Source organism: Sesamum indicum, linkage group LG6 (assembly GCF_026168435.1).
Source record: "Sesamum indicum cultivar Baizhima isolate 11 linkage group LG6, ASM2616843v1, whole genome shotgun sequence".
Taxonomy (NCBI): domain Eukaryota; kingdom Viridiplantae; phylum Streptophyta; class Magnoliopsida; order Lamiales; family Pedaliaceae; genus Sesamum; species Sesamum indicum.
In genome coordinates this window covers 21,325,157-21,351,714 of record NC_142662.1, presented here as the reverse complement: position 1 = coordinate 21,351,714, position 26,558 = coordinate 21,325,157, and the positions used below count along the sequence as shown (strand labels likewise).

The 26,558-nt window shown below is 35.7% G+C and overlaps 3 protein-coding genes across 7 annotated transcripts; 2 read left to right on the top strand and 1 right to left on the bottom strand.

The window, feature by feature from the left end:
* The first annotated feature begins 68 nt into the window (after positions 1 to 68).
* On the top strand, positions 69 to 2,481 carry PBCP (Protein phosphatase 2C family protein). Of its 5 annotated transcripts, none has more exons than XR_002287219.2 (11): positions 70 to 301; positions 420 to 477; positions 559 to 638; positions 735 to 816; positions 989 to 1,059; positions 1,148 to 1,227; positions 1,349 to 1,446; positions 1,593 to 1,716; positions 1,804 to 1,881; positions 1,969 to 2,017; positions 2,104 to 2,125. XR_002287219.2 is itself a non-coding variant. In XM_011082414.3 (11 exons), exons 1-11 carry the CDS (start codon positions 144 to 146, stop codon positions 2,163 to 2,165), a joined length of 945 nt encoding a protein of 314 aa, XP_011080716.1. In that variant the 5' UTR covers positions 71 to 143; the 3' UTR covers positions 2,166 to 2,481. The 5 variants fall into 5 exon arrangements, 3 of the variants coding, with proteins under 3 accessions (XP_088737288.1, XP_088737289.1, XP_011080716.1); XM_011082414.3 differs by having other exon boundaries at positions 71 to 301; positions 1,799 to 1,881; positions 2,104 to 2,481; XM_088881162.1 differs by having other exon boundaries at positions 69 to 301; positions 1,799 to 2,017; positions 2,104 to 2,481.
* Positions 2,482 to 11,401: 8,920 nt separating this feature from the next.
* Positions 11,402 to 15,821, bottom strand: LOC105163896 (uncharacterized). The gene is made up of 2 exons (XM_011082416.3): positions 14,794 to 15,821; positions 11,402 to 11,911 (listed from the first exon to the last, which is right to left on the bottom strand). Exons 1-2 carry the CDS (start codon positions 15,565 to 15,567, stop codon positions 11,696 to 11,698), a joined length of 990 nt encoding a protein of 329 aa, XP_011080718.1. The 5' UTR covers positions 15,568 to 15,821; the 3' UTR covers positions 11,402 to 11,695.
* A 2,467-nt stretch (positions 15,822 to 18,288) lies between these two features.
* LOC105163898 (protein FLX-like 1) lies at positions 18,289 to 24,587 on the top strand. The gene is made up of 5 exons (XM_011082417.3): positions 18,289 to 18,889; positions 20,824 to 20,987; positions 21,083 to 21,165; positions 23,592 to 23,684; positions 24,311 to 24,587. The coding sequence occupies exons 1-4, from the start codon at positions 18,357 to 18,359 to the stop codon at positions 23,682 to 23,684; spliced, it is 873 nt and encodes a 290-aa protein (XP_011080719.3). The 5' UTR covers positions 18,289 to 18,356; the 3' UTR covers positions 24,311 to 24,587.
* The last annotated feature ends 1,971 nt before the right edge of the window (positions 24,588 to 26,558 follow it).

The following is a 26,558-nucleotide window of genomic DNA, read 5'->3' as shown; positions in this document are numbered from 1 at the left end:
CTTGGAAGAGCGCCCGATGTTTTTATTCATCTCGCTTCGTTGACGTGGAACAATGAGAAGCCTACGTCCCTGGATTATTGATCACTGGAAGAGAAACAGCCATCAAGTGATTGTTGTTGAGGTGGTAGGATTGGAAGAGTGAGATGGCAATTCCAGTTCTGAGGCCATTTACCAGTATTGCTTACAGCACAAGCAGAGATTTGCAGCTCATTTCCTCTACTGATTCACCCACACTCTGCTCTGTTCACAAACCCAAGAGGTTGGTCTGTTGTGCAACTCCATCTGTTTCCAATCATGTTGGGTAAGCCCTTTCGCTCTCTTTTCTTCAACAAGTTTCATTTTTCTTGCGCTGGGTGTTCATCACTTAGTCCCATTTCAGATTCTGTGTGATTAAAGCCGTTTTTGTTGATATCTTGTAGTTCTGAAGTAGGGGTGCGCTTAAGCGTTGGAACCCACTTTATTCCGCATCCCGACAAGGTATACAAGCCAAACTCGGTCACTTCTGTTTCCCGTTTCTGAATAATTGAGGTTAGGATGAGATGGTTATTGCTTCTGCAGGTGGAGAAAGGTGGGGAAGATGCATTTTTCATTAGCAGTCACAGTGGTGGAGTTCTTGGGGTGGCTGATGGGGTTTCCGGGTAATATTCTTTCCTAGGTAGCTGTATGATGTGATGAGGAATGCTAGGTAGCTTTAGAACTTGGCGTTATAAGGAATGTTTAATGATTTTTGGCAGTTGGGCTGAAAAAGATGTCAATCCTGCTCTGTTCTCGCGCGAGCTAATGGCTAATGCCTCTAGCTTTGTGGAAGATGAAGAGGTGTTCTTTCTTATATTTTGTGCAGACTGGTATATGCAATTAGTTAAAGTAGCGTCGATGTTTGGTTCGTGTCCTTGGCTTTCTTTCTTGTATTGTTTTTCTAGTGAATGCATAGTACATAATCTATTTTATATGAAACTGTGTAAAAATGACTTATGTAACTGATTTATAGGTTAACTATGATCCACGGAGTCTGATAAGGAAAGCACATGCTGCTACCTCCTCTATTGGGTCTGCCACGGTGTAGGTTCTTTAAAATGTTATTTGTAATCGTTGTTATTCCTTGTCTTTTTGGAAAATACACTTCTTTAAACATCCGTGTGCGTCTTAGAGTTGTTGCGATGCTGGAAATGAATGGGATATTGAAGATTGCCAGCGTAGGAGACTGTGGGGTGAAGGTCATACGCAAAGGTAGTGCCATGGATTTCCGCATTTCCCTGCTTTGCCATTTCTATGCAATTTTCAGTTTCCACTTTGTGTTTTGTTTCTGGGTTTGGAGCGATCATTTAAGATTGTTAGCCGCTAATTACAGGGCAAGTAGCATTTTCTACATCTCCACAAGAACATTATTTTGACTGCCCATACCAGTTAAGCTCAGAGGCTGTTGGTCAGACGTTCCTTGATGCCACGGTATCCAATTTAATACATCATAACATATTTGTTAAAGAGAATGCAACCACTACGATTTCTGGGTGTAGTGGAATTTGCATCCAATAGTAAATTTCCAAATGCTGTTCACATTGCGAATACAGTCAGCTGTTTCTGCTGAAATGCAGGTGACCACTGTGGAATTAATGGAAGAGGACACGGTTGTGATGGGCTCTGATGGGCTCTTTGATAATGTTTTTGACCGAGAAATTGTTTCTGTTGTCAGCTCATGTGATAATGTTTCTGATGCCGGTATGCTGATTCTAGTAAAATGTTAAGATGTTGTTAGCATCTTGGTTATTCTGTACCCTGACTGGTATGTTTCGGATGCTAGCAAAGGCACTAGCTAATCTGGCTCATAACCACTCAAAAGATTCCAGTTTCGACTCCCCATATTCACAAGAAGCTCGATCCCAGGTGTGTAATCCAACTGGCGCCATCTCCATTGCTGTACTTAAACCCTTTTGCGTGCTAAACGCTAAAAATTCTGATTTTCTTGAGCAGGGTTTTGATGTCCCGTGGTGGAAGAAAATTATGGGGATGAAGTTAACAGGCAGGACGTGTCACCGCTGCTGGTGTACTTTCCTAGTTTCCATCAGTAATGATCCTAACAACTGTTTCTGTGTCTACATTTGACAGGTGGGAAGCTCGATGATATTACTGTAATCGTTGGGCAGGTGACAAGCTCTTTGAGCTCATAGTACCTTGATCAGTCTGATTATAGGTTAACGGCTTCATATAGACGTCGGACAGACCATCTGCATTGAACCTGCTCTCACTGGACTATGAAGGTTCTCAAGTTATACAGTCTCCTGATTATGTTGGCCGTTGATTTTTTGTTCCCTCTTTATTTTGTACCTACATGAAGTCGAAGGAGTCAAGTACGGATGAAGCCATATTTGTTTTCCCTCTGGAAGGAGGAGAAAAGAGCAAAAACTGGCATTCTTGCTCTGCTCATGTAATGGAAATGTAAGAAGAGTATTTCCTTATAGTAGAAAACAAAAATTCATATCTTAACTGATGATCCTAAACTGGGAGTTGCAGATCGTAACGCTGCTTTTAGAACGCATTTTAGGGAGTGTTTTGAAAAAAAAGACAGGACTAGAAGATTAAAGTTACTGAGTGTTTAGGGGAGAAATCACTTTTGAAACAAATTAATTAAAGACTATTTTATCCCTGTATCTATACCTCTACACTATTTATAAAGAAAAGCTTGCAAATTTTTTTTTCTTTATGAGGGAAACGGTGAATTGTATTAATAATAAAAGATCATTACAGAAACAATGTACTGAATGCACACACCATTACCAAACCATCTTTCTAGCTAATTTCCATATTGCTTTCCCTAATCCTAACAGCGTCTAAGGCGTCGATATATTCCTCCTGAAAACGCATAAGCCTTCGAACCAATTGTAAGGAGTTAGTGTTCTGTCTCTTGCCTTCCATATAAACATCCGAACCTTGGGAGGAGTACGACTGTGCCACACCTTCTCCCATTGGATGTATCGCGATCGTTGATGACTATCCACCCAACTGCCCGAAGTACCAGCTACCGTTGAGAATGCCTTTCGAGTGCCAGGTAGTAAGCTGACTCACCGTAAAGCGACCATTCTACCGGTTCTTGCACCCCCAATAGGAGTGTTTAGAATTGCTTTCACATCCTCTGCCTCAATATATTTGAGTGATTAAATCCGTGTTCCAGCTTCGTAGATTATGATCAATTAACTCTGCCACCACCGGCTTATCCCTACACTTGACTTCCCAAAATTAATTTCTTGACCTGATGCTGCCACATAAATGTCTAACACCCTTTTCAGCGTCCACATCCTCGTCTGTTGCTGCTCTGTAGATAATTGTATCATCAACAAACAATAAATGGGATATCCGAGGGGCTCCACTTTAAATGGCTATCCCTCTAGTTCCCTTCACTCCGTAGCCCCCTGCACCATAGAGCTAAACACTTCTGCCACAAAGAGAAACAGGTATGGGGATAGAGGATCTCTTTGACGGAGCCCTCTACCCGGCTTTAGATATCCGAACTATAAACCATGCAACATAAGGGAATAAGATACTGAAGTAACCAACAAATGATTAAGCTCACAAAATGCTCGTATGTCCCTATTCTAGATAATACCTCCCGTAAGAATTGACGTCCGACCCGATCATACGCCGTACTCATATTTAGTTTGAGAGCGAAGCACCCCTGCCGGCTCATGTTCTGTTCTTAACAAAGTGATTAAGCTCAAATTCAATCAACACACTCTCAGTAATTAGTCTGTTGGGAATAAAAGTTGACTGAGAGGGCGAAAGAACATAGTCAAGGATACTTTTGAGACAATTAGCTGCACATTTCGAGGCTATTTTAACTATAGTGTTGCACAAGTTGATCGGACAAAAATGGGCTTTTCACGTTTAGCTAACAATACAATATAGGTGAAGCTCATTTTATGAAGCAAGCAACCATCATTCAAAATACTAAGAACACTACAACTAATATCGGGGCCAACAATGCGCCAGAATTTTTGAAAGAAGAGCGGGGGCATACTGTTGGGTCCGTGGGATTTAAGTGGGGAATGCTAAAAAGAGCAGTACGAACCTCAACTTCAGTGAACAGTTGAAGAAGACGTTCGTTCATCTCCACCGTGACTTTAGGATGTACTACATTTAGTGTCGCTTCTAGAGCTTCGTTCGGTGGTGCTCGACTTGTAAATATTCCCCCAAAATTATCCGTAAGTATATTTTGCACTTCCTCCTCTTTACTTCTCCAAACTCCCTCGGCATCCTTGAGCCATAGTGGTTGCTTTGAGTTTTGGTCCCTCTCTGTTAGCGAATAAGCCTTGCACCGTTGCATCCAAAGCAATTCCTCTTCTGAACATAGGACCTCCAGTTTTTGTTCCAATGCCTGAACCTCCCGTCGTTGTGTAACCATCATTATTCCCTACTGTTTCTTACTAATCAGCTCCTTAGTCCCTGCGATCCTACATCTCACATGCCTGAGACCACTTTCATAGTATTTGTACTTGTGTTTTGAGTATTTTGTTGTGGTGTTTAGGAGATAGAGAGTAAAAATAGAGATAGATATTATGTTTGGATTTGTATTTTGATAAAATATAAAATAGTTTAAAATAAGTGGCATATGTTTGATGTTGGGATTTGGGAGACAAAGATTATTGTTCATTGTTAAATATATCTATTTTATATATATTTATTAATATAAGTGTGTATATAAATAGTAGTTGTTTGTTTGTGAAATATAGTATATATATTTATGTTAAGTAATTTTCTTGGTTGAGGATTTCTTTTACATTTTAAATAATAATTACAAATTTAATGAATAATTAAATACATTGTAGTATTGTCTTCAAAATGATTTTGTTAGACTTTATATTTTGGAGTAAAAAAGTATAATATACAAAATTCAAATAATAAATATTTGAATTAAGTATGTGTTATTGGTATACTGTTCTCAATTTTTAAATTTCTCAAATTTTTCATTCAAGTAGAAAAAAATTTGAATACAAAATATTTAAATAGTGAAAGTTGAAAAAAATTGTAATTATTAGTTAAATGCACTATAGTAATGTGTTGAAAATTCATTCGTTAGACTTTACATTTGGAGTAATAAATTTCTTGAAGTAATAAAAAATTTGAAATAAGAATGTAGTACTGGTATATTCTCCTCAATACACAAACTATTAAAGTATATCATTGAGGTAGAAATTTTTTATATTTTTTTTCACCAGCATTGATATTACATATTTTTAATAATTAGTTTTAATGGGTGTGGCCCAACAAATTACGGTCCAAGAACGAGCTAGGAGGCCTAAGACCTCCTTCCCTAAACTCGGTCGTCTGGTGGAGGAGGCCCGCTCAACATAGCTCAATATTCTAGCCCAAATATTGACAACCGGCCTAGCCTCCAGTTACACGTTTCTCTCTAAAGACTACGTGGCATGCACTTGGACCCTCCACGTATGCCCTACTGCCAGCATGGAGTACGCTTGTTGTGGCTTGGACTTTTGAGTCCATCAGACTCGTTGCGGGCTAGGAGTCCTCCTCAACCATGGATTCTCTTCCACACCTAAATAATAACTCTAACGGCAAAATCACTAAAAAATAGGGCACGATCATGTCTTATCTCAACTAACTTTATCCGTCCACCGCGGGAATAGGAAGCACGATTAGTTTCTTGATGAAGATGACACTCCTCTATAAATAGAGATCCTATCCCTAGGCGAGGGATACCTTCAATAGACTGGAATCCGGCTATTATTCTGGTGCACCTGCATTGCACTATCACATGCAATTTTACTTCTGTTTTTTCATAATCATGCTTTATTCTTTTAATATGTTTCATTCAAATTATTGTTTTTCAAATCCAGTATTAATTTGGGCATTGGAGTGATAACGTTTTGTTTTGAAGGTCCTTATCTCCCATATTCTTTCTTAATCAATCCCGGCCTATCGCTCAAGTTCGAATCCATTGGACCTATGCTAAAATCGCACGCATCAAGTGGCTTCGTCTGTGGAAAATTTGAGTTAAAGACGTGAATTACCATGAAAACCCCGAATAATGCTGCAAATAAACAGAAGGTTGTGGAAACCTCTGGCAACAACCAACCTCTGCAGGTCATCATAGGATCCTCTCTCACTCCAATTGGTGGAGAGTCAACCCCAGTCTTTCTCATGCCTAGGCCGCCTCCTAGGATGGCGGATCCCATGGCTGATCATCTAAGACGGAGTACCTCCTCTGACACTACCTCTGGAGAAATCTCCCCAACTCTGTTGGGTGCTATCCAACAAGTAGTCGCGACTGCAATTCAGGAGCAGATGGTAGTGTTAATACCCGCTCGTCAAGCTCCTATGAGGGATGCGGTCATACTTGAAGGAGGGATAGAAAAAGGCCCGATAGAGGGAGATGCCCCTTGGCCCAAGACCCAACCGATCGGAGAACAAAATCCTTCTCCAGCGGTCCCCCAAGAAGTCCCTCAACAATGGCTGGCATACCTGTAATGCCTCCAAAAGAGTCTCCTTGATGTTCAATATCAGATTGCGGGAGCCCCAGAAGACGATCATAAGGGCATCCCCTTCACTGAAGCAGTGATAGTAGACGAACTTCCAGCAAATTGTCGTACCCCTGCTATTGCTGAATATGATGGCATGACTGACCCTCAAAGGCATCTTTAACATTTTGAGAATGATACCCTCTTACATAGATACACGGATGGAATTAAATGACGCGTATTTGTTACCACCTTACAACAGTAGTTCAATCAACTGACCATAGGAGTGATAGGAAGTTTTCAAGAATTTCGATCCCTTTTCTTAGACCAGTTTTCCAACAGCCGCAAGCTCCGAAAGACGGAATTCAGTCTTTTCGCTGTACGCCCGAAAGATAACGAACTACTGAAGGAGTACTTGCACGGTTCAATGTTGTTATATTAGAGGTGCTCTCTGCCACGCAAGAGGTGAAGGCCAGCGCTTTCTCGCAAAGACTCTTGGATGGGGACTTCTTCAAGTCCCTAGCCAAAAAAATTTGTTTCTAAGTTTGATACTCTTAGCTCGTCCAGCTAAATAAATCAACATGGAGGACTCCCAGGCTGCCAAAAAGGAAAGCTGGGGAGAAAATAGAAAGGAAGTATGGGAAGAGGCTTCCTCCAAGAGGAGTCCCTCCAGGTCGAGCCCCCGAAGCATGATCCCACATTCAACTTGCTAAACATGATGTTATCTGATCCAAGAAAAAACAACCCAAGTGATAGTCCGTGACAAACACAACAAAATGAAGAGCAGGAGAAAAAATAGAATACCTAGGGAATCCCCCAAGGGTTCCACCGGTGGACTTAAGCCAAAATGGCCTAGTAGTCTTTCATCGATGAGGGACCGTCAATCGTAGGGGCTTTCGTTTAAGATATCCAGCAGAGAAGTCAGAGCAATAGTTCTCTCCCCAACTTGAAGTAGTGGAGGAGCCTCCTGAATACAGCGATCAGGAAAGGACCAATGACGAGCGGGTAAAACAAAGAAGAAATTTCTCTTCCAATTTTTTGGGAGATTTGGAGAAGGTAAGAAGGAAACACTAGGACGCGGAATAAACACAAAGAGTCTGCCCATTTTAGGCAATAACACTGTGCAAAGATATTAGTACAAACTGGGAATTGATAAAAGCGAAAGATCATAAAAAAACTGGCCAAAAGCTTGAAGGAGTTGGGAACCAACTGATTCAAGGGGACACCAAAAAGACGAGCCACATCAAAGTAGAAGAAGGAATTTTAACTGAGCCAAGAAAAAATATAAGCAGTTAGGAGGGGGAAGGTGAGCACGACTCCTAGGGTAGGGGGCGTAGATGATGAAGGCGGGAGGGATATGATACTCTAGTCCCCACATTTGTTGCTGAGATTCGCGCCTTAGAGGATGAGGCTCAAAGATGGCGGTTCCCCGGTAGTGAACTGACACGCTTCCACCCACGCTGATGCCCACTTGTCCCATATTCGGGAACCCGCCAATAGGTAGATATCCGCCCATCTCCTCTGATTGAAGCCTTGTGTACCGGAGCACAGAACCATTCCCCATACTGAGTCTTTTCTCCTGGATCCACAAATCCTTCCTCATACCGGCATTCACAATTACAATCTATATGACCCAACTTACCACATACATAGCAAAAAGTGGGGAGCTACTCGTACGTAAAAGACACTATCGATCCTTCCCCCGTCATTGTGCGCAGTCGTAAAAATATTTTAACGGTTGTCGAACATCTAATGCAACCTTCAATCTCATAGATGATCCCACATGAATTGACAACTATCCGCAGAATCATCATACCGGCCTAGCCAATTCCCAATCGCCTCTGCCATCTCCCTTGTCATCTGTCAGATAGATAAGTCGTGTACGTGGACATTAAAAGTACTCCAATCCAACGGCACTGTGAAGGGATTGTCGTCATCTTCTCCGACATTCAGCACCACCAGATTCTTATCAAACATCCAGGGGCTCTTTCCCAAACACGATTCTTATCCAGTACATGATGGAATTTGAATAGGAATTGACCATTCCCAATCTCTTATATTTTCATGCCTTTCCCAGGATTCATGGTCGCCATGAGTGTAGTTTTCACAAATTCGAAATTGTAAGCCTTTGATACTAACATATAACCCATTAGATAGAACCCCTCTTTTTCTTTCTTCCCATTCCAAGTCCCCTGCGACAGAGTGAGTCCAACCTCCTCTTCTGTTAGGACCAAACCTTACCAAGCCGAGCCACCGTCTCCTCCATCGAGCAAAACCCCAGAACCAACCAAACACAACACACCCCTCACAATCGGAAGATACTCGACCGCTGTCACCCATTCACTTGAAAGAAAACCTAAAGAAACAAATAAAAAAGAGCAACCTGAAGGCAACAAAGCAAGATCGAATAGAGAAACCAAAAACAATGCTTGCCACAATATTTTCCTCTTTCCGCTGGAATGATTCAGCGAACCTATTAGAAGACTCTCTATCTAACACACACACACTATCCTATTACTAATACCACTCTATAGAAGAGACAAACCCTCATACGAGAAACACTGCTCATGCGAGCCCTAACTCTCATACGAGAGACGAAGCCGAAAAGCTTGAATTATGTCTACAATGATAGTTATTTTTGAATTTTTACAAAATTTGTTCTTTGCTTTTTTTATATATATAAAATATAGATACATTTATTGATTTTTTTGTATAAAATGAAATTAATTATTTGTGAATAACAAAAATGAAAATTTAAGCTCTTATGGGTAGTTCTCATATCAAATTCACAAACTACCAACTATAGTCTCTTGTCATAATCACCCACGTTCCCACACCATTTTTTTTTTTTTTTTTTTTTTTTTTTGCTTCCTCGCTGCAAAACCCCAACTAAAAGGATGAAATCTCTGTTGTGGAGAGATGATGCAGTGTTAGTGTTGTGAGAGAGAGCTTAAGGGCTTTAATAATATTTTAATTTAGCATATGAGCTTGAATGCTTTTTTAAGTGTGATTTGTCAAAATAAGTTTTGTGGGGTTTGGCTATAAAATATTTCATCGCTTCAGTGTAAAGAAAATAATAACTAATATATTCATCTTAATATAAAAAGAAAATTATCAATGAAGTCTAGTTCAGTTGGCGAAACTGAGGCCTCATGATCTTAAAGGTCAAAGGTTTCAATCCCGCTGTGCGTGGGATGTTGTCTACTGTAATAGTAAATGTTGTTGAGCAGGATATCATTATTGTAATAGACTTTATTATGTATTGACGTGGACATGAATTATTGTAATTATAATCGATTTATTTCAATTAATTTTTTTTACTTTAAAAAAATTAAAAAGGTAATTAATTTGTTCTTTGTTTCTATCCCCTAAATATATAAATTCACATGCCATTGATTTCTATTATTGTATAAGTTAGATTATAGTGTACAAACATTTTCTTTTTTAATAATATTACTTTCAAGTGTTAGAACAAAAATACTTTTTCCAATAAAAATAGAAATACAAAATTCGAACACTTCAATAATACTTGGAAATATAGATCACTCTCGGAATGAAGTGAAAATTTGTTTGATGGGTGAAAATAAACGTATGATAAATAAATAAAAATAAAAAGTAAAAACAAGTGAATCCTAAGTCAATAAAAAATCAGTTTTTTTAAAAAAAAATTAAAAATAAAAGAGTAATAAGCTGTGCCAACCACATGTCAGCTCACGATGGAGTTGGGTGCCCATCCACTCGGTTGGCATCGACCGGACCATTAAGAAGATACTTATTTTTATATTATATTTGTACTTATCTTTTTATTAATAATAATTAATTATCTCAGAAAATAATAAATTTATTTTAATTAATATATCTCATGTTCAATTTTTTATAAATAAATTTATATTATTTAAATATTGAATACTATTAACAAATGAAATATTTAATTCAATAATGCTCCCACTAAATAATATGATTGTTCATTCATACACAATAACCAAACTTGCATGATTGCAAAAAAATACATATTAGTTAATCATAGCAATTTAATTGATATTTTTCTATGATATTAGAATAATATCCGATGATAGCGAAAATAAAATATAAAATCATAAAGTATTAGATATTAAATATTAAATACGTGAAATTATAAATTTTAATAGTGTTAAAATATTTTAAATTATTTGAAAATTCTAACATCAGTTTTAGATGAAATTTTTTTTGAAAATAAATAAAAATGGTAAACTTGAATCAAGATTATCAGAATAAAGCATAAGTAGTCCAAATAAAAAATTAAATTTATCTACAAAAAAACCAAAACAGCTAAAAGTACCCCTTAAGTTCTTCAAAACAAGTACCCTTCTGGCTTTAGACTTAAACGTTCTTTTGTAACAATTTCAAAAATAAAAATTAATATCTCAACTACATCAAAAGTACTTTTTTTTATGTCAGAAATTGAAAAACACTTTTCCAAAACTCTCTCACAACAATCCCTTAGGTTAATGTAACTAATATTATCTGTACTTGGAGATTAAAAACAGGTTTTATGATAATGTACCACATGGCAAGAGATCGACTGAGACCAAGATATCAATAGCTTATCCGCAGGAATGATAAGTAATTGCATCCAACAATCAACAAATGAAAACAACATTAAGATCAACCAACCCAAACCAAATTCAGAACTGCTTGCTGTAACAAAGACCAGCAGGTTGAAGAAAAGAAATTGAGTTGAACATATACACGAACGTGAGCTGAACATTAGGTTGCTCACAGCTGCCTTGCCGGGAGAGTAGAAGGAGCCATACAAATCGAAGAATTGCTGGAATTGAAAAACAATCACACAAAGCAATCCTAACATGTGAAGTAACAATGCTTCGTGTTACCATCCCATAATCAAAATTTTCAGGTGTAACAGAGCTGCATAGATTTTCCAGCCCAACAAAGTCTTGATTTTTAATACAAAACTGTATAAATTTGGCTTTCATGTAATGTTATCCGCAAAATGATTGGCGAAAAGGATCCTAATGTGATCAGATTATTGCAAAGGGATCACACTTTTAGTTTACATATAAATAAAATGCTCCTGAATACAAGGTTGCCTGCCTCCTATCACTATAAACCAAAATAATGTAGCGAAAGGTGCCTACCTGAATATCTCACCCATCTGCGCGCCTGAATCATACAGGGATTCTGCAAATACAACAAACAGAGAAAAAAGTATATCCTATCTGCTTTCTTTCTCAGGTCACTTTGCCACTGCTGTTGCTATCATTTAATTCTTGGAAGAAGCTTTTGGCAGCTTCATACGTAGACCAGCAAATCGCAGCGGCAGGAGCGTGGAAGAGCATTCTAGGCATCCATCCTCTCATAAGACCTCTGTATCCATCTTTCCTTATGATTGTTCGAACAACATCCCGAATTGAACCACTGACAAATCTATCACATCCACAAACACCCTGCAAAAGCTCAAAGATTAAGATGGCAGCATGAAGTTGTAATTCAAACCCATATTCCAAAAACCTGTATAGAACCTTAAGCGAAAATATCTCACAGATCCAGAACTGAGCAACACAGAGAAAAGAAAATATGATGCCAACACCTTGTGGTTTCTAGATGAAACCTATTGTGTTAACAGATCTACGGTCTACATATTCTGATATGCGCATATTTTTTGGATTATTTAAAAACAAAACTTCAGGATCAACGTACATAATATAATATTTTTGCCAATAGAAAATAACAGAAAAGAAAAAAAATCTGAACCAAGTTATCTGCGAAGGAAAAGTGGTGGTATGTAACTTGAATACAAGATAAATGGAAATACAATAAGACACAACCAAGACATGGCTGAGAAGAACAAAAAATAAAAAACATACAACTAAACCAAGTTTTTATGAAGGAAAATTGTAATATGTAAGAAGAAAGAAAAGGAAATAAAGAAAGACAAGGCCAAGACATAACTGAGAAGAAACAAAAATCAATATCCATTTCTGAAAGCTCAGGGTTGCTTATCAAACTGCATCTTCTTTAGCATACTTTTGCCTCTAATTTAAAAACTCTTTCATGATAGCCCCTTGCCCTTGTAGTTTATGAGGTTTCTAAATGAAAATGAATAACAAAATTCTTTAATTACACAACAAGGAATTTGACTAAGAAAATTACTGAAACTTGAACCTAGTTATAGTAAGCCTTCGGCTCAAGTAAGAAATATGGCTAAAAAATTGCAAATTACACGTGATACCATCTAATTTCTAGGAGATTAGAGAAACATCTAACAATGACTCCAAATTCCCCATCAGCTACTTTGCTTCCAGCTCCAATTATGTCAAGAACATAGTTATTAATGGCGCGCCATGGTGCAAGCCCAGCGCAATTCTCAGAAAATGGTGCTGGGCTTTGTCATGGCGGCTTAGCGCGCCTTTTTGCGAGGCGCAGCGCGCCTTCTGCAAGCATCTGGGCAAACCCAACTTTTTTTCAAAGACGCAGTAGTGGCAGGGGGTGGCTACAGCGGTGGGGTTTGCTGGCGAAGGCTGCGCCAGGCTAGGGTTCCGCCGTACTTTAAAAATGCGTGTGCCATGGCTCTAGGGCACCTTTGCACCGTGGTGCGCCGTGCACCTTTAACAACTATGGTCAAGAATGTTAAGACTTGTAAGCTTGCCCTAGCTATCTAGTTCAGTGAAATGCCAAAAAATTAAAAAAGAAGAGCTTCAGAAGCACATAAGGTGGCTATCTAGAAGATTAAAGATTCTATCTTTTTTCAACCTCTCACAGGAGCCACTCCTTCCCGCTCATACTTGATATATTACTCAAGGAGCACATGGACTAGATAACACAAAATTTGATGCTATCTTGTATAGAGTTTGTCATTGTTTTCACTGCAACATATTTCAAAATTAAAATTAATAAAATTCTTGAAAGGCATTGCTCCTGGTCTCTCCAACACCAGAACTTTTATCTGATAGAACTCTAATAAACACGTGATCTGACATGAACTTATACCATGCAGAAATCAACATATTCAAAATGAGATACTATGAATTGCCTTGTTCATCAAAAAATATCATATCCAAATAATCCATTTTAGCACTGCAGTAGCATTATTTCAATCAGAAAGTAAAACTAAGTGTTTCGCAGATACACCGTGGCGGGCACTTTAACTCCTTTCGCATCCCTTCAAAATGAGATACTAGGTGCAAATGTATGAATTGCCTTGTTCATAGAAAATGAGAAATTTTATATCCAAATAATCACATTTTAGAACTGCAGTAGCATTATCTCAATCAGAAGGTAAAATTAACTATTTTGCAGATATACAGTGGTGGATAATTTGACTCCCCTCACATAGGAATGCTACACTATTAAATTTACTTGCGTTTCAAAATTGATGGGAACATGTTCAGGCGGTAGTTTGTTTCAGTCATGTCCACATTGACTACAGAAAACTTAATGAGAAGAATCCCCTTCAAGAATCAGTCTAAAGAGAAAATGGTCTCAACAGTATTCACCACCCTCGGCCAAAAATCATACTCTACGAAAGTCAGCCTCATTTATAACCTCTTCCATCACGCCCACAGCAAACTGTCCACATATTGATAGACTGGCGACCAGCATATGTAGTCATTGCCTACAGAATCCTCTTCCCACTACACCCACTACCTTTCCAACCATGACGATTTACCCCCTCCCGACCCACCAGCTAGCTATCTAAAGCAACAGAGCAACACCCTTGATACTGTTTTCAACATAATACAAGCAGAGAGAATAAGAGCAATATTAGAGGTAAAGTAGCACCATATTGGATTTTATTTGGAAGCAATATTTAGGGTTGGGTCTTAGATTAGCTAGTAATGCGGCACCTCTACTCCCTTGCACCTCCACTTCTAGAGGTATTGGTAGCTTATCAATATATGTATTCCATGATGATCAGTAAATGCCATTGAGGAGAGTAATAAGGACTGAGATGTAATCACAAAAGTAGTTCTGAAGTAAATATTGAGTAATAAGAACAGTTGTATCAAAACATGCAATGAGCTAACTAACTTTAATATGAATCCCAGTTATAGTCTCTTTCCTCATAAGTACAATGGCTAATACAGCATTAGCCATCCAATGCAATTTGGTACCCATCTTGAATCTTGAAAGACTAGATTAGAACTTGCAGATGAAACAAGAAGAATACCCTAACATACCAGTCAACATCACATCGATTCAAGACAATAAACCAGAGCACATCCAAACTCTATATCTCAAAATGCTAATGATCTCTTTTACTTTCACAAGCCAAAATACACCAAAAGACAGTTCATTTACACAAGAAATCAAACTGGAATCCAAATACCTGGCACTGCAGTTGAGTCTTCACCACATCAAGAGGAGTGGTCAAGGCAGCAGCCAGTGCGCCAGCTGCTGCACCAGCCGTGGCATGAACCACCAACCTCTCATCGCTCACACTCTCTGGTGAAACCTCCATCAAACCTCTTTTCGCTGCCTCATAGGTCGCAAAATGCACTGCGGTGAAAGGTGCATTCATCAGCACGGTGGTCCGGTATGACGCATAAAAGGCTTGAAACCCCTCCTCACTCAGCACTCTCCTCACGCAGTCGAACACCCCTTTATACGGGCTACTACCCAATTGCAGTCGCTGCTTCACCATATCCATCGGGGTAAGCACCGCATCACTGGCAACCGTGGCGCAAACTCCAGAAACAGCATGGGCCGCATGGTTATCAGGATTCCCCCCAGAGAAACTCTTCTTACAGAACTCATAGACGGAGAAATAAACCGCATGTGCAGGGCCAGCACCAAGTCCCATAGCGCCGATTCCACGATACAGACCTTTGGGGCCATCGGATCTCAGAATAGACCCAAGGGCTTGCTTGACGCTGGCGGATTTAATGGGACATGAACCTAGGGCCTGCATTTGGGTTTTGATAGTGTCAACGGGAAACATTGCCATGTGCTCCACCATGCCCGCGATTGAGCCGGCGACCATGAATTGCCAGAAGTGAAGTCCGTCGTGCTCCGCCGCGGCAATATCCGGATGGTATTCAGGTTGCTGCGGCACCGGAATCAGCTCCGCTTTTTTGAATTTCGGGGAGGCGTCGGTTGCCATGGAAGATGGGAAGCGAGCTAGGGTTCAAAATTTGTGTTATGGTGGGAAGGGTTATCGCCATACAAGGAGTCACATATATGGATTGGGATTGAACAACATAAGAAAAATTGGTAGATGTCAACTAGGAAAAGGAGTGTAATATGGAAGATTCCAATGGCAGGCAGATTAAAAGTGGAAAGTTCAAACTAGGGTTCCAAACAATTAGGGGTTTTGCAGTAAATATTTGGTTACTGTGTTAACTGCGGATGAATAGCAACCGCAATATCAATTGGCTGCTGAAAGTGCCGCCAGAACAATTTCTAAGGTTAAATACATTTTGCCCCTCAATTATTTCGAAGGAAGTATTTATCCCCTAAACAAGTAAATATAATTCTTATCTCTATTCTCTACAACTAAATATTTGAATAATGTTTACTTTATATTAAATATATTTGCAGTTCAAATAATATTTTTCTAACACTTTGCATTTTAAATTCATTTAATTTTCTCTTAATTGAAAAAATATGTTTTTAATTAAAATATAATTAATAGGTTAAATAATTTAAATTTTATTATATTACATACTCAAAATTAAGTATTGAATGGGTCAAAAAAACTTTCATCTTAATCACTTTTGAAAAGTAAAGCAATACATTTATATATACATATATATATATATAATAGCTTAAATTTTATATTACTTGCTCAAAATTAAGTATTGAATGGGACAAAAAAACTTTCACCTAAATCACTTTTGAGAAGTAAAAGCAATACGATCCTATCTCCTTCTTGACTTAAATAGCACATCTTTGGTTGGACGAAGACTTCCTTTACATGAGAACTGCTTGCTCCGAGGAGTCCGACTTTTTTAGGGCGCCTCCCTTTTCCTGGGCTGGGTTTGGAAGGTAGGTTTAAGGTCTAACAGGCCTTATACCAAGCCTCCTTCTTTAGCCGAGCTAGGCTTGCTAGTGCACTGGGCTTCCCTCTTGGATTATGTGTGCAGTACTAGGTTTCCTTCTTGGGCTAAGTATAATTTTTCAACGGGTTATCCTCATCATAGGCTGGTGGACTTGATTGGGCTTGAGATCTCTTCTTAGGCTAAATGCTTTTGGGTCGTATCCACCAATATATATTTAATTAAAAGTTAAACACATTTAAAAAAATAAATAAGTATAATTTGTTATATTTTCAAAGAAAATATATTTCAAATATCTAATTACTCTTTTTTATCTAAAAAATTAAATAGTAATTACTTAACTTTATTAGCAAATTAAATAAAAAAAATTACATGAAAGTTGTTTTATATATTTATTATACTCATTTATTACTTAACTTTGAGTATGTAAAATTTAAGAATTTCAACTTTTTAGCTCACTAATAATATTATAATTATTGTAATGAAAATATACTTTTTACAATTAAGAAAATTTTAATTGAATTTAAAATGCAACATGTTTAAGAAACCCTTTGAAGTACAAATATATATTAATATAAGAATAATATTGTCTAAATATTTAATTATAGCAGATAAGTATTACATTTATTGTGGTTACAAGTTGACGTCTAAAAGTTGAACCTAATACCAAGTCCAACCAAAGAGCTTGATTCCATACTCGATTGTACTAGTGCATTTTTTGCACGCATCAAGTGGCTTCGTCTATAGAAAATACAGAACTAAGATGTCAGGAACAATGAAAACACCTAATAGCTTTTCGAACATTTAGAAAGTTGCGGAGTCTTTTGGAAATGCTCAAGCTCTCCAGTTGGTGGCTGGCACACCCCTAGCCCCCACTACAGGACCAACCATTAACAGGATTCTCCAAGCATGTGTACTCGCTAAATGAAACCCTACAGAATAACACTTCCTCAAACACTTCATTAGGAGGATTAACTCCTCGATAACTAGAGACCATATAATGGACAATCACTTTAGCCGTGTGGGAATAAATGTTAGCTGAGGCACCAGCACAACTGATTGCCCTGATGGTTGAGGATACACCAAAAAAGGAAGAAGTACCCCAAGCCCAAGGGCCATTGGCTCTCAGGGTGCAAGGATAGCCCCATGAAGGACTTCCTCTGCAGTATCTCGCTCGTCTGGAGTACCTTCAGAAAGGGCTCCAGGATATTCAATACTAAGTCATGGGAGTGCCCCTGGAGGAGCAGCATGGCATGCCCTTTACAAAAGGAATCATGACGGATGAGTTCTCTAATAATTGTAGGGCTCAAGCCATTAGAATTTAATGGAACATCTGACATAAGAAAATGTGACGCCCAAAAAATTATAATTTATAATTGAGGGATTAATTGGTAAAATTTTTATGAAATTTTAATTGGTAAATAAATTATGGGTTATAATTGAAATATAATAAAACTTGAACGGATTAAATTGAAGTTATAATATTTGGGGGCAACTTATATTAATTAAGAAAATTTAGGAAGGACCTAATAGGTATTTTGATAAAAGTCTAATTAAATAAATAAAATAAACTAGTATGCTTAGTATGATGGTCACAAATTTACAAATAAAGTCTAATTAAATAAAATATCAGTAAATTTAGTGAATTTTAATTAAATAAAAAAATTTATTTATTAAACGAAAATGAACTTCAGAAATACTATATATAATTTTTTAAATTATAGTAAATTTACGTATAATTATATCAAACTTTATCAAATGAGACTGTAATTATCCCTGAATTTTAATAAACTACATTTCTTCGAATATAAGAGGAATGAATTACAATAATTTTGCTTATTTTCAGTCCCAATTCTTGATTTTGAGGGTTTCCAGTCCCAATTCTACCTTAATCATGGCTGGGCGAAATCACATCCCGGTGACGGGCTTAAACCTCCGCCCGGACTACCATCCTCTCGATGGAACCCCCCTTCTCCACCTCCAACGACGCCTTCCTCCGCCTGAGGTCCATCTAATTGAGGACCGCATAGCCGCCCAGAGCCGTGAGATCCGAACGCTCCTCCTCGACAATCAGCGGCTGGCCGCCACCCATGTGGTGCTCAAGCAGGATGTGGCGGCGGCTCGACAGGACCTCCGCCGACTCTCCGCTACCGCCTCCTCTGTCAAGGCCGAGAGGGATGCCCAGGTACGCGAGGTCTACGAGCGCTCCGTCAAATTGGAAGTCGAGGCCCGGTGCAATGATGGGCTCCAGGCCGAGCTGGACCGGCTTCGGGTCGACATTAAGGAACTCCGAGACGAACGTAAGGAGTTGGCGGAGCAGCTGAAGGATGTTAATGGCGATATTGCGATTACTCGTTCAGAGTTGCAGCAACTGCCTGACCTCAAGGCTGAGATCGGAACTATGCGCAGGGAAATCCAACGAGGAAGGTATTAGGAAATGCATGTTTTCTATTTCGAATTTGCCTGATGTGAGATGTGTTGGTTCATAGGTACTAAATGTTCATTTTTACATGGTTTGAATGTGGGATAATTCGTTGCTTTTATGACCTTGAATCAGTTGAAATATATTAACCCTGCTGATACGCTTCCGATGGATAACTTGGAAAGTGATATATGAACTTTGTGTTGGATGCTTAGTGTCCTGAAACTAAAATTCTTTTCAAACATGAGTTGGAAGTACTTCTAGTTAAAACTTCAAGGCCTTAAGTCTTTGCTTGTGAAAAATGACTTAAAGAAATTTACACAAAATATGGTCTTTAGTCTGGAAGTGGAATAAGAACTCAACTGCAAAAGCTAAATGGCTGGAATAATCTAAGAGGGTGTTTGACTAAGCTTATTTGAAGAACCTTGTAAGACATTGAAAAATCTTCATATATTTTATAAGATGTTTCAGAAGATTACATTAGATTTTATTTTAAAAAATAACCTCATGAAATTTTTGAATAAACTGAAATTTTGAGGCATATAAAATGTTAGTACTGGTATATAATATTGACTAAAATTGAAGAGGCTTGCTAAGAAAATCTTTTAGGAACTCTTTTCTCTTCTTAAAGGTGTTTATAAGTTTCTTACGTCTTATTTTCTGGATAAGCTCAATAAAACAACACTCTAAAGTCTAAACCATCATATGAATTTTCAAACATTTTATAAGATATTTTAAAAAGTTTATAAGCTCAATAAACATCCTCCAAATGTGTACTGTAGGATAAGTGTCCATTTCACAATTCATCTTATTTTCTTTTGCCAGTGTAGGTAATTCATTATTCTCCGAAGCAGTCTGTTGTATTTTGTGTTTGGGCTGTCAATTCTAATCCCATTACTGTATGTTGTTACAGCTTTTATTTTGCTGAACTCATGATCAATAATCCGTTAACAACAGATAGTACGTGGGTGCTCATCTTGAATCTTACAGTTGTTTTGAGATTGTCTAATAAAAATATACTTATAACTAACTGACCTAGTTTTGATCTTCTACAGTGCTTATATTCATCCATAAGATTGTAAGCTAGAATGAACTAAAATGCTTAGAAACAATGGTGCCAATATTCAGTAGTACTGGATAGTTACACTTGGCAGATACAATTAGACATAGTAGCATGCAGTATCTGATAGTATTGGATGCATATGCTGGGTGGATAGACTTGTCATACGTATTAGACACACTTCTGCTGTATCCAGGATCCAAAAATAAAACAGAAAAGTTAGATACTATATGGACATGGGAAATCAAAGTTTCATGAGGTTGTCCAGCAGGTGAACTAGAATAAAAAACCAAAATTATCAATTACCTGCAGTTCCCAACTTATTTTTCTTCTATGCTTGGAGTTCTTCATTCTTCAAGGAGACAATGGAAGCCAAAGGGGAGCAGTGAAGCGGACAATGCTATGAGATTCAATCAGCGGCAAGATAGCTAAGTACACTAGTTCTGGATTATGGGATGAGAAGGCGCTCTGGTTTAATATTTGATGTTTGTGTGGACCTACTGGCAGACTCTAGCAGTAGGTTGGGTTAATTAAATATAAGAAACGTCAGTCCGAGTGGTTGTATTAGATTTTAGTTTGATTCCAAAATATATAACACATATGAGATATCAAATACATTGTTGCTACTATAACATGGTTTTTGAATATTTTTAAATTATTGATGAAACTTTTCATATCTTTGTTTATTTATTTAAAAAGTCATTGTATCCTGGACTAAAGTATCCTTAATTTTTGTAAACCAACGGGTGAATGTTCGTATCATGTTGTATCCATATTCCTGTATTTGTATGCGTGAAACTTAGATTAAATTATTATCAAAAGTTCATTTATATTGGTGGTGATAACTCAATGCATTTTTCTGGTTGTTAATGCAAAAAGGGCTGCAGTTGATTATGAAAGACAGATGCAGTTGAGAAACTTTGAGTTAAGTGAAGTGATGGAGAATCACATGGTTTTTTTGGCTCATGAAGCAGAAAAATTACGTGTTGAACTTGCAAATGTGGAGAAGAGGGCAATGGCTGCTGCAGCAGCTGCCAATCCAGGTAACTGATACAGGAACATGATTCTATGTAAATATTATTGTTTTCCACACATGACCAAAAGCATGAGGGCATATTGTTCTATTGTGTCTTATCAGGTCCTGGATATGCTATACACCAGAAAAATGTTGAATCTGGATATAGCGGAAATTTATTGTCTGATCCTTATGCTGTTCATCAGGTTCAACCTACCACCTCTTTATAATTCTGAATGAGTTACTATCCTTTTTTCCTTTATGTGAGTTGCGTAATGGGGTAATACTACTTTATCAAATAGGGGTCTGGGACAGCAACAAATGTACTAGTGCTAAAACCTTGTTTAATGAGTACAAACAGTAGAAAGCATGTCTCAGATGCTGTTCACTCTCTATTGTTCTCTTTTTGATCTTGCATCTTCCTTGAAAATAGCCATTAAATATTTGATTTTAGTACTCCCACTCTTATTAAAATTGAGGGAAAGTGTGCCCTTTTATCATACTTCCTTGTGAAACCTGTATTCTGTCAAGGGTAGAACTTGTTGACGGTGTCGAACATGATTAATGATCCTCCACATAAATTTATTTCGTGTAAAGGCTTCTTCTTAATGTAGGGATAACAATAATCATCATTTTATATTAACTAGAAAGAATCACGTGCAATGCACGTGTAAAACCATGCATTTAGAGGTGAATGCATTACTTATTAGTGATGCACAAACATTTATTTCGATCTTAACAACAATTTGTGTATGTTTTCATTTTCAGTTTGAGGTTTTGAAATTTGCCAAATATAAACAAACAGGCCCTAATTTGCCAACGTCCCTTATTTTGGATATTTTTATAGTAATTCCAATGTAATAGGATTAGTCATTTTTCATTTGTAGGTTTTTCTTTATATCTATTGCTATTTTCTTTTAACTACTGTTTCATTTTTTCTTATGGCCCTCTACATTATATTTCTTTTACTAATATATTTTTAAATGTCTTTAATTTTTAAATTCATTGATATTGACATACTAATTATTTATTAACTATTGTTAATAAAAAAATGATCTAATTGAACATATTTGTAGTAGCTATACTTTTATTGTGAGGTTCTATAATTATGTTAGTCATATTTCACTGTCAAGTGTTTTAAATATATTTTAAGCTTATACTTGTTACAATGTTATTATTCTTTTAATTTCGCACTTTGAAATATTATTGTATGTAGATGTTATCTGTTGCGTTTCTATTGCAATTTTTTGATTTCATAGTTTTAGTTGACTTTTTAGTTTTATTCGTATGATTCTAATCGATATTTTATCTATTTTTGATTCAATATTTACAACTTACTTTTCACGTTATATTTGCTATCACTGTACGCCCATGGTATTAAATGAAAAAATAATTGACATAAGAGTAAAAGTAACAATGTGCATAATGATTATGTAATATTAAAAAGTCAATTAGTAAGAGTCCATTGTTTGAATTCCGCAAAAATTTCAATTGAATAAAATCGGTCTTTTTATTTGTATCTCTTTCTTTTAATCTAATATTAACTTTTCCTTTTGTAACTTCGACTAGTGTTACTATTCTTAAATTATTGCTGCAAAATGTATTTCTCTTTTCTATTTATTAGTTTTGTTTTTCTAAATTTTCAACAAAATTTGCTGAGGTTTGGTGTAATTATCCCATTATTGGGATAATTATACTCTCCTCCCATGAGACTTGGTGTAATTACTCATAGACTCCCTATAGTTTGAGAAATTCCACCTAGCACCCCTGAGGTTTGCTTCCATCTAACAATAAGTCTCACATTTGATCAAAATTCATTGAATATTAACAAAAAAATTGAATGAAAATTGACATTTACCCTCGATTGACTTATTGCAGGTCACATAATTTTTTTCGGACTAAACTACCTTTATAACGATGAAGGTATATCTCCTCGCATGCATTAATGCGCGAAGATCTATGAGGATAATTTGGTTATAAAAAAAATTATTTGACCTGTTATAAGTCAGTAATAAGTCAATTGGGGCTAAATATAATTTTTTTTTTCAAATTTTTTTGTTAGTATCAACAAATTTGAGGAATTTTGACTAACAACGGAACTATTTGTTGGACAGAAGCAAACTTTAGTGGTACTAGATGTAATTCCCCAAACAACAAGGGGTCTACGACTCTACGTGTAATTACACCAAGCCTTAGGGTAGGGGAGTGTAATTATCCCATTATTTTATGGTTACTAAATTGATCTTTTAATCTGTTGACTGAATGTGAATGTGAGCTTTATGTTTTCCAATTTTTTGGTGTAGTTGCCAGTGGTTTTAATTGTCAACCACCAGGAGATTCTGCTTATTAGGATATGTGATTTAAACTATGCCTTTAAATTTGTACATCCTATACGTCTAAGGTTGTCAGAAGTATGCCCAGGCAGCGTTGCTGTCTTCTTCAATTCATAGCTACATTAGGGTCTCTTGCTAATAGAGGCTGTTTCTTCATAAATCTTGTTGAACTGGCATATTTCGTATCTTCTCATGGCAGGTCACTTGTGGCTGTTGCTGCTTTTTTTCTGTCTCAATCACAAGTTTCTTGCAATCTCTAACTGAAATAAAGTTTTGATAAGTTATTATTTGTGGAACAGGGAAACTTTGATACCAATCACAATTATGTTCTCGGTGCAGTGGCTTATGCGCCTCCTGGTCCATATGATGTCCAAAGACAGCACATAACATAGGTAAACTGCGAGTGCAAATTTGAGACTGAAGGGACAAGTTATATTTGGGTTTACCTGCACCACATTGGTTGGTTGAGGTCTATAATTGGTTTTCAAGTGTGATTAAGGCTGCATATGCATCTGAGTCGATCAAGTTACATAAAAATCATTCATAATGTTTGGATTCATTTTCTGAGTGTTTTGTTGTGCTTTGTGGAGATAGAGAGAAAAAAACAAAGATAAATAAGTGTGTGTTAGAGATAGTATGTATGTTTGGATTTGTTTTTGGAGATCATTTAAAATAAGTATTATACGTTTAATATTGTGTTTTGGGAGACAAAAATTACTATTCGTTGTCAAATTATGTTTTTTATATATATATTTATGTATATGTGTGTGTGTATATATATATGTATGTATTTATGCTAAAACAGTGATGGCAAAAATTGGGTATGTTGTGACTTGTCTTGAAAATAATTTGGAAATGAAAACAAATATAGTGATTATTTTTCTCTAAAGAACTCAGGATACACAAAATTGGAACAGGGTTCAGTGCATTACTTTGAACTTTCCAGAATATCCATTTGAACTTGCAGAATTTCATCTCACTTTGTAACTACGTTTACTCTCTTTTCCGGAATGTGCAGTGTACTTCTTACCGAACCTTTCTGGCCACTTCTGCTTCGAACTCGCCTGATCTTGTATTTGGGGGTTGGGTAACTTGATACTTGGCAAAAATGAGTGATTGATTACATACTGGTACGAGCAAGTAGTTCGGTACTTTTAGGTATCAAGAGATAAGTGGAAATGGCTTCAGTTCTTCCATTAATTATGTTAGTCATATTTCACTATATTTGTATTTGTTTTCGCCCATCTCGAAAAATATATGATTTGACAATAAACAGTGAATTTTGTTTTTCAAGATATATTATACAATATAATATATAAATATAAATCAATCCGTCTACAAACTAAATAATATGTATGTGTGTATATATATATACAATTACAAATACATATAAAAGAAATATAATTTGATAATGAATAGTGCAAAAATTCAAACTATATTAAGTTTTTTTCAAAAATAAATTTGAACATACACATTATTTTTAATACATACTTCTTTATCTTTATTTTTTTTTTCTTTATTTTCACAAAACACAACAAAATACTCCAAAAATAAAATCAAACGCTATGTAAGGTTTTAGTATAATGTTCCTATATTTGGTACAATGAAGGAATAAGAGTAGGAATTGAATAAATTTTTTTTTCAGAACTTGTTTATTCGTTTGTTGAATAGTAATGAAATTTTAAGAAAAGAAAACATATACACACAAGTTTTGTTACAAAAGAAATATATTTTAAAAATTAAATTAATTATAAATTTATAATATATATTTTTGAATGTTTTATACTTATTATTTACAAAAATATCATACGTATTAAAGATATAGAATAAATATCAATGAATATTTCATATATTCGTGTATAATATTTTATACTTATGATAAATATTTTGTAAAGTGTAGATAAGTATATAACAGTCTTGATATTATATTCAATAAAATATTTACAAATTTAAACTTTTCATATTATATACTTATAATAAATATTTAATGTTTTTATTATTAATATTTATTATAATTAACATATTTAAACTAGTATATAATCTTGTGATTATAATATCTTGTAGATATAAATTTTAATCTATTTGATAAAAGGATAAATAATGAATAATTCCATACTTGTAGGAATAAGCATTTTAGTAGCAATGGTCATTCCTAATATCAGTTTATACCAAATATTATTTAAAAATGAGGTTGGGAATCCTCATTCCGTTTCTACAAATTATGAGTGATGCATGTCTAAAAATATATATTTTAACATCAATGCATTACCTATTAATTAGTTATGTACAAAAAATCATCAAATATTAATAAAAAGTTTGACAGGTCAAAATCACTTATGTTTTATTTTGTATAAGAAATTTCAATTTAATAAGATAAGTCGTTTTTTCTTTAAGGTTTTTTAATCTATATTATTGCTTTTGTTTTAATTACTATTTTATTTTTGTAACATTATCCCTGTATATTTTATTTCTAGTAATTTAATTTTGAATTTATTGATGTTGAATGATTTTAAATTGATTATTTGTTTAACTATTGTTAATATTATATTGATCTAATTGAACATATGCGTGGTATCTGTACTTCTATTGTAAAATTATACAATTGTGCTAATCATATTTCATCGTCAAGTTAACTATTAAATATTTAAAGGTTATTTTTTACAATATTATTTACATCTTTCATTAAGTTCAATCGGATCGTATCTACCCAAATTCAACCATATCATTATAACCATCCAACCAAAATTGTATCATTTGGTCACGTAAAGTCATACAATTCGATTATACTTATAAATATATGTTTTGGTGCTCCAAATGTATTTGGGGTAAATTACAATGATATTTTTTAAAATTTGGCATAATTATGAGTACTCATGTTATATGATGAAATTATATAATGTTTGGATGGATGTATGAATTGTCAACTTTACCATTACTATATTTTTTTTAAAAGAAAAGAATTAAGATTTATATACTTTTTTAAAAAATTATAAAAAAATTATCCACTTAATCCACAAGGACATTTTGCAAAACTTTTTTTTATGGATGAAATTTTTTTAAAACAATTATAAAAAAATTATCCACTTAATTCGTAAAAAAATAATTTTTTTTAAAAATAAGTAAAATTATAATTTTTAATCTGCAAGGATATTTTGATTAGTTCACCATAAAATATAGATGAAAAAACATAACGGATTGGGCTATTGTTCGACAATTGTTAAAATTAGGATGGTATTGGTAACTTTTCGAACAATGAGGGGATATTC

What these genes read in the sequence shown, in the direction of transcription:
- PBCP (XM_088881162.1), top strand. Translation starts at nt 144, where the DNA reads ATGGCAATTCCAGTTCTGAGGCCATTTACCAGTATTGCTTACAGCACA. An exon ending in AGACGTTCCTTGATGCCACG is followed by an intron (nt 1,447 to 1,592) that starts GTATCCAATTTA and finishes GCTGAAATGCAG; the next exon opens with GTGACCACTGTGGAATTAAT. An exon ending in TGATAATGTTTCTGATGCCG is followed by an intron (nt 1,717 to 1,798) that starts GTATGCTGATTC and finishes TTCGGATGCTAG; the next exon opens with CAAAGGCACTAGCTAATCTG.
- LOC105163896 (XM_011082416.3), bottom strand. Translation starts at nt 15,567, where the DNA reads ATGGCAACCGACGCCTCCCCGAAATTCAAAAAAGCGGAGCTGATTCCG. An exon ending in AGACTCAACTGCAGTGCCAG is followed by an intron (nt 11,912 to 14,793) that starts GTATTTGGATTC and finishes GAGCTTTTGCAG; the next exon opens with GGTGTTTGTGGATGTGATAG.
- LOC105163898 (XM_011082417.3), top strand. Translation starts at nt 18,357, where the DNA reads ATGGCTGGGCGAAATCACATCCCGGTGACGGGCTTAAACCTCCGCCCG. An exon ending in AGGGAAATCCAACGAGGAAG is followed by an intron (nt 18,890 to 20,823) that starts GTATTAGGAAAT and finishes TAATGCAAAAAG; the next exon opens with GGCTGCAGTTGATTATGAAA. An exon ending in TGCAGCAGCTGCCAATCCAG is followed by an intron (nt 20,988 to 21,082) that starts GTAACTGATACA and finishes GTGTCTTATCAG; the next exon opens with GTCCTGGATATGCTATACAC.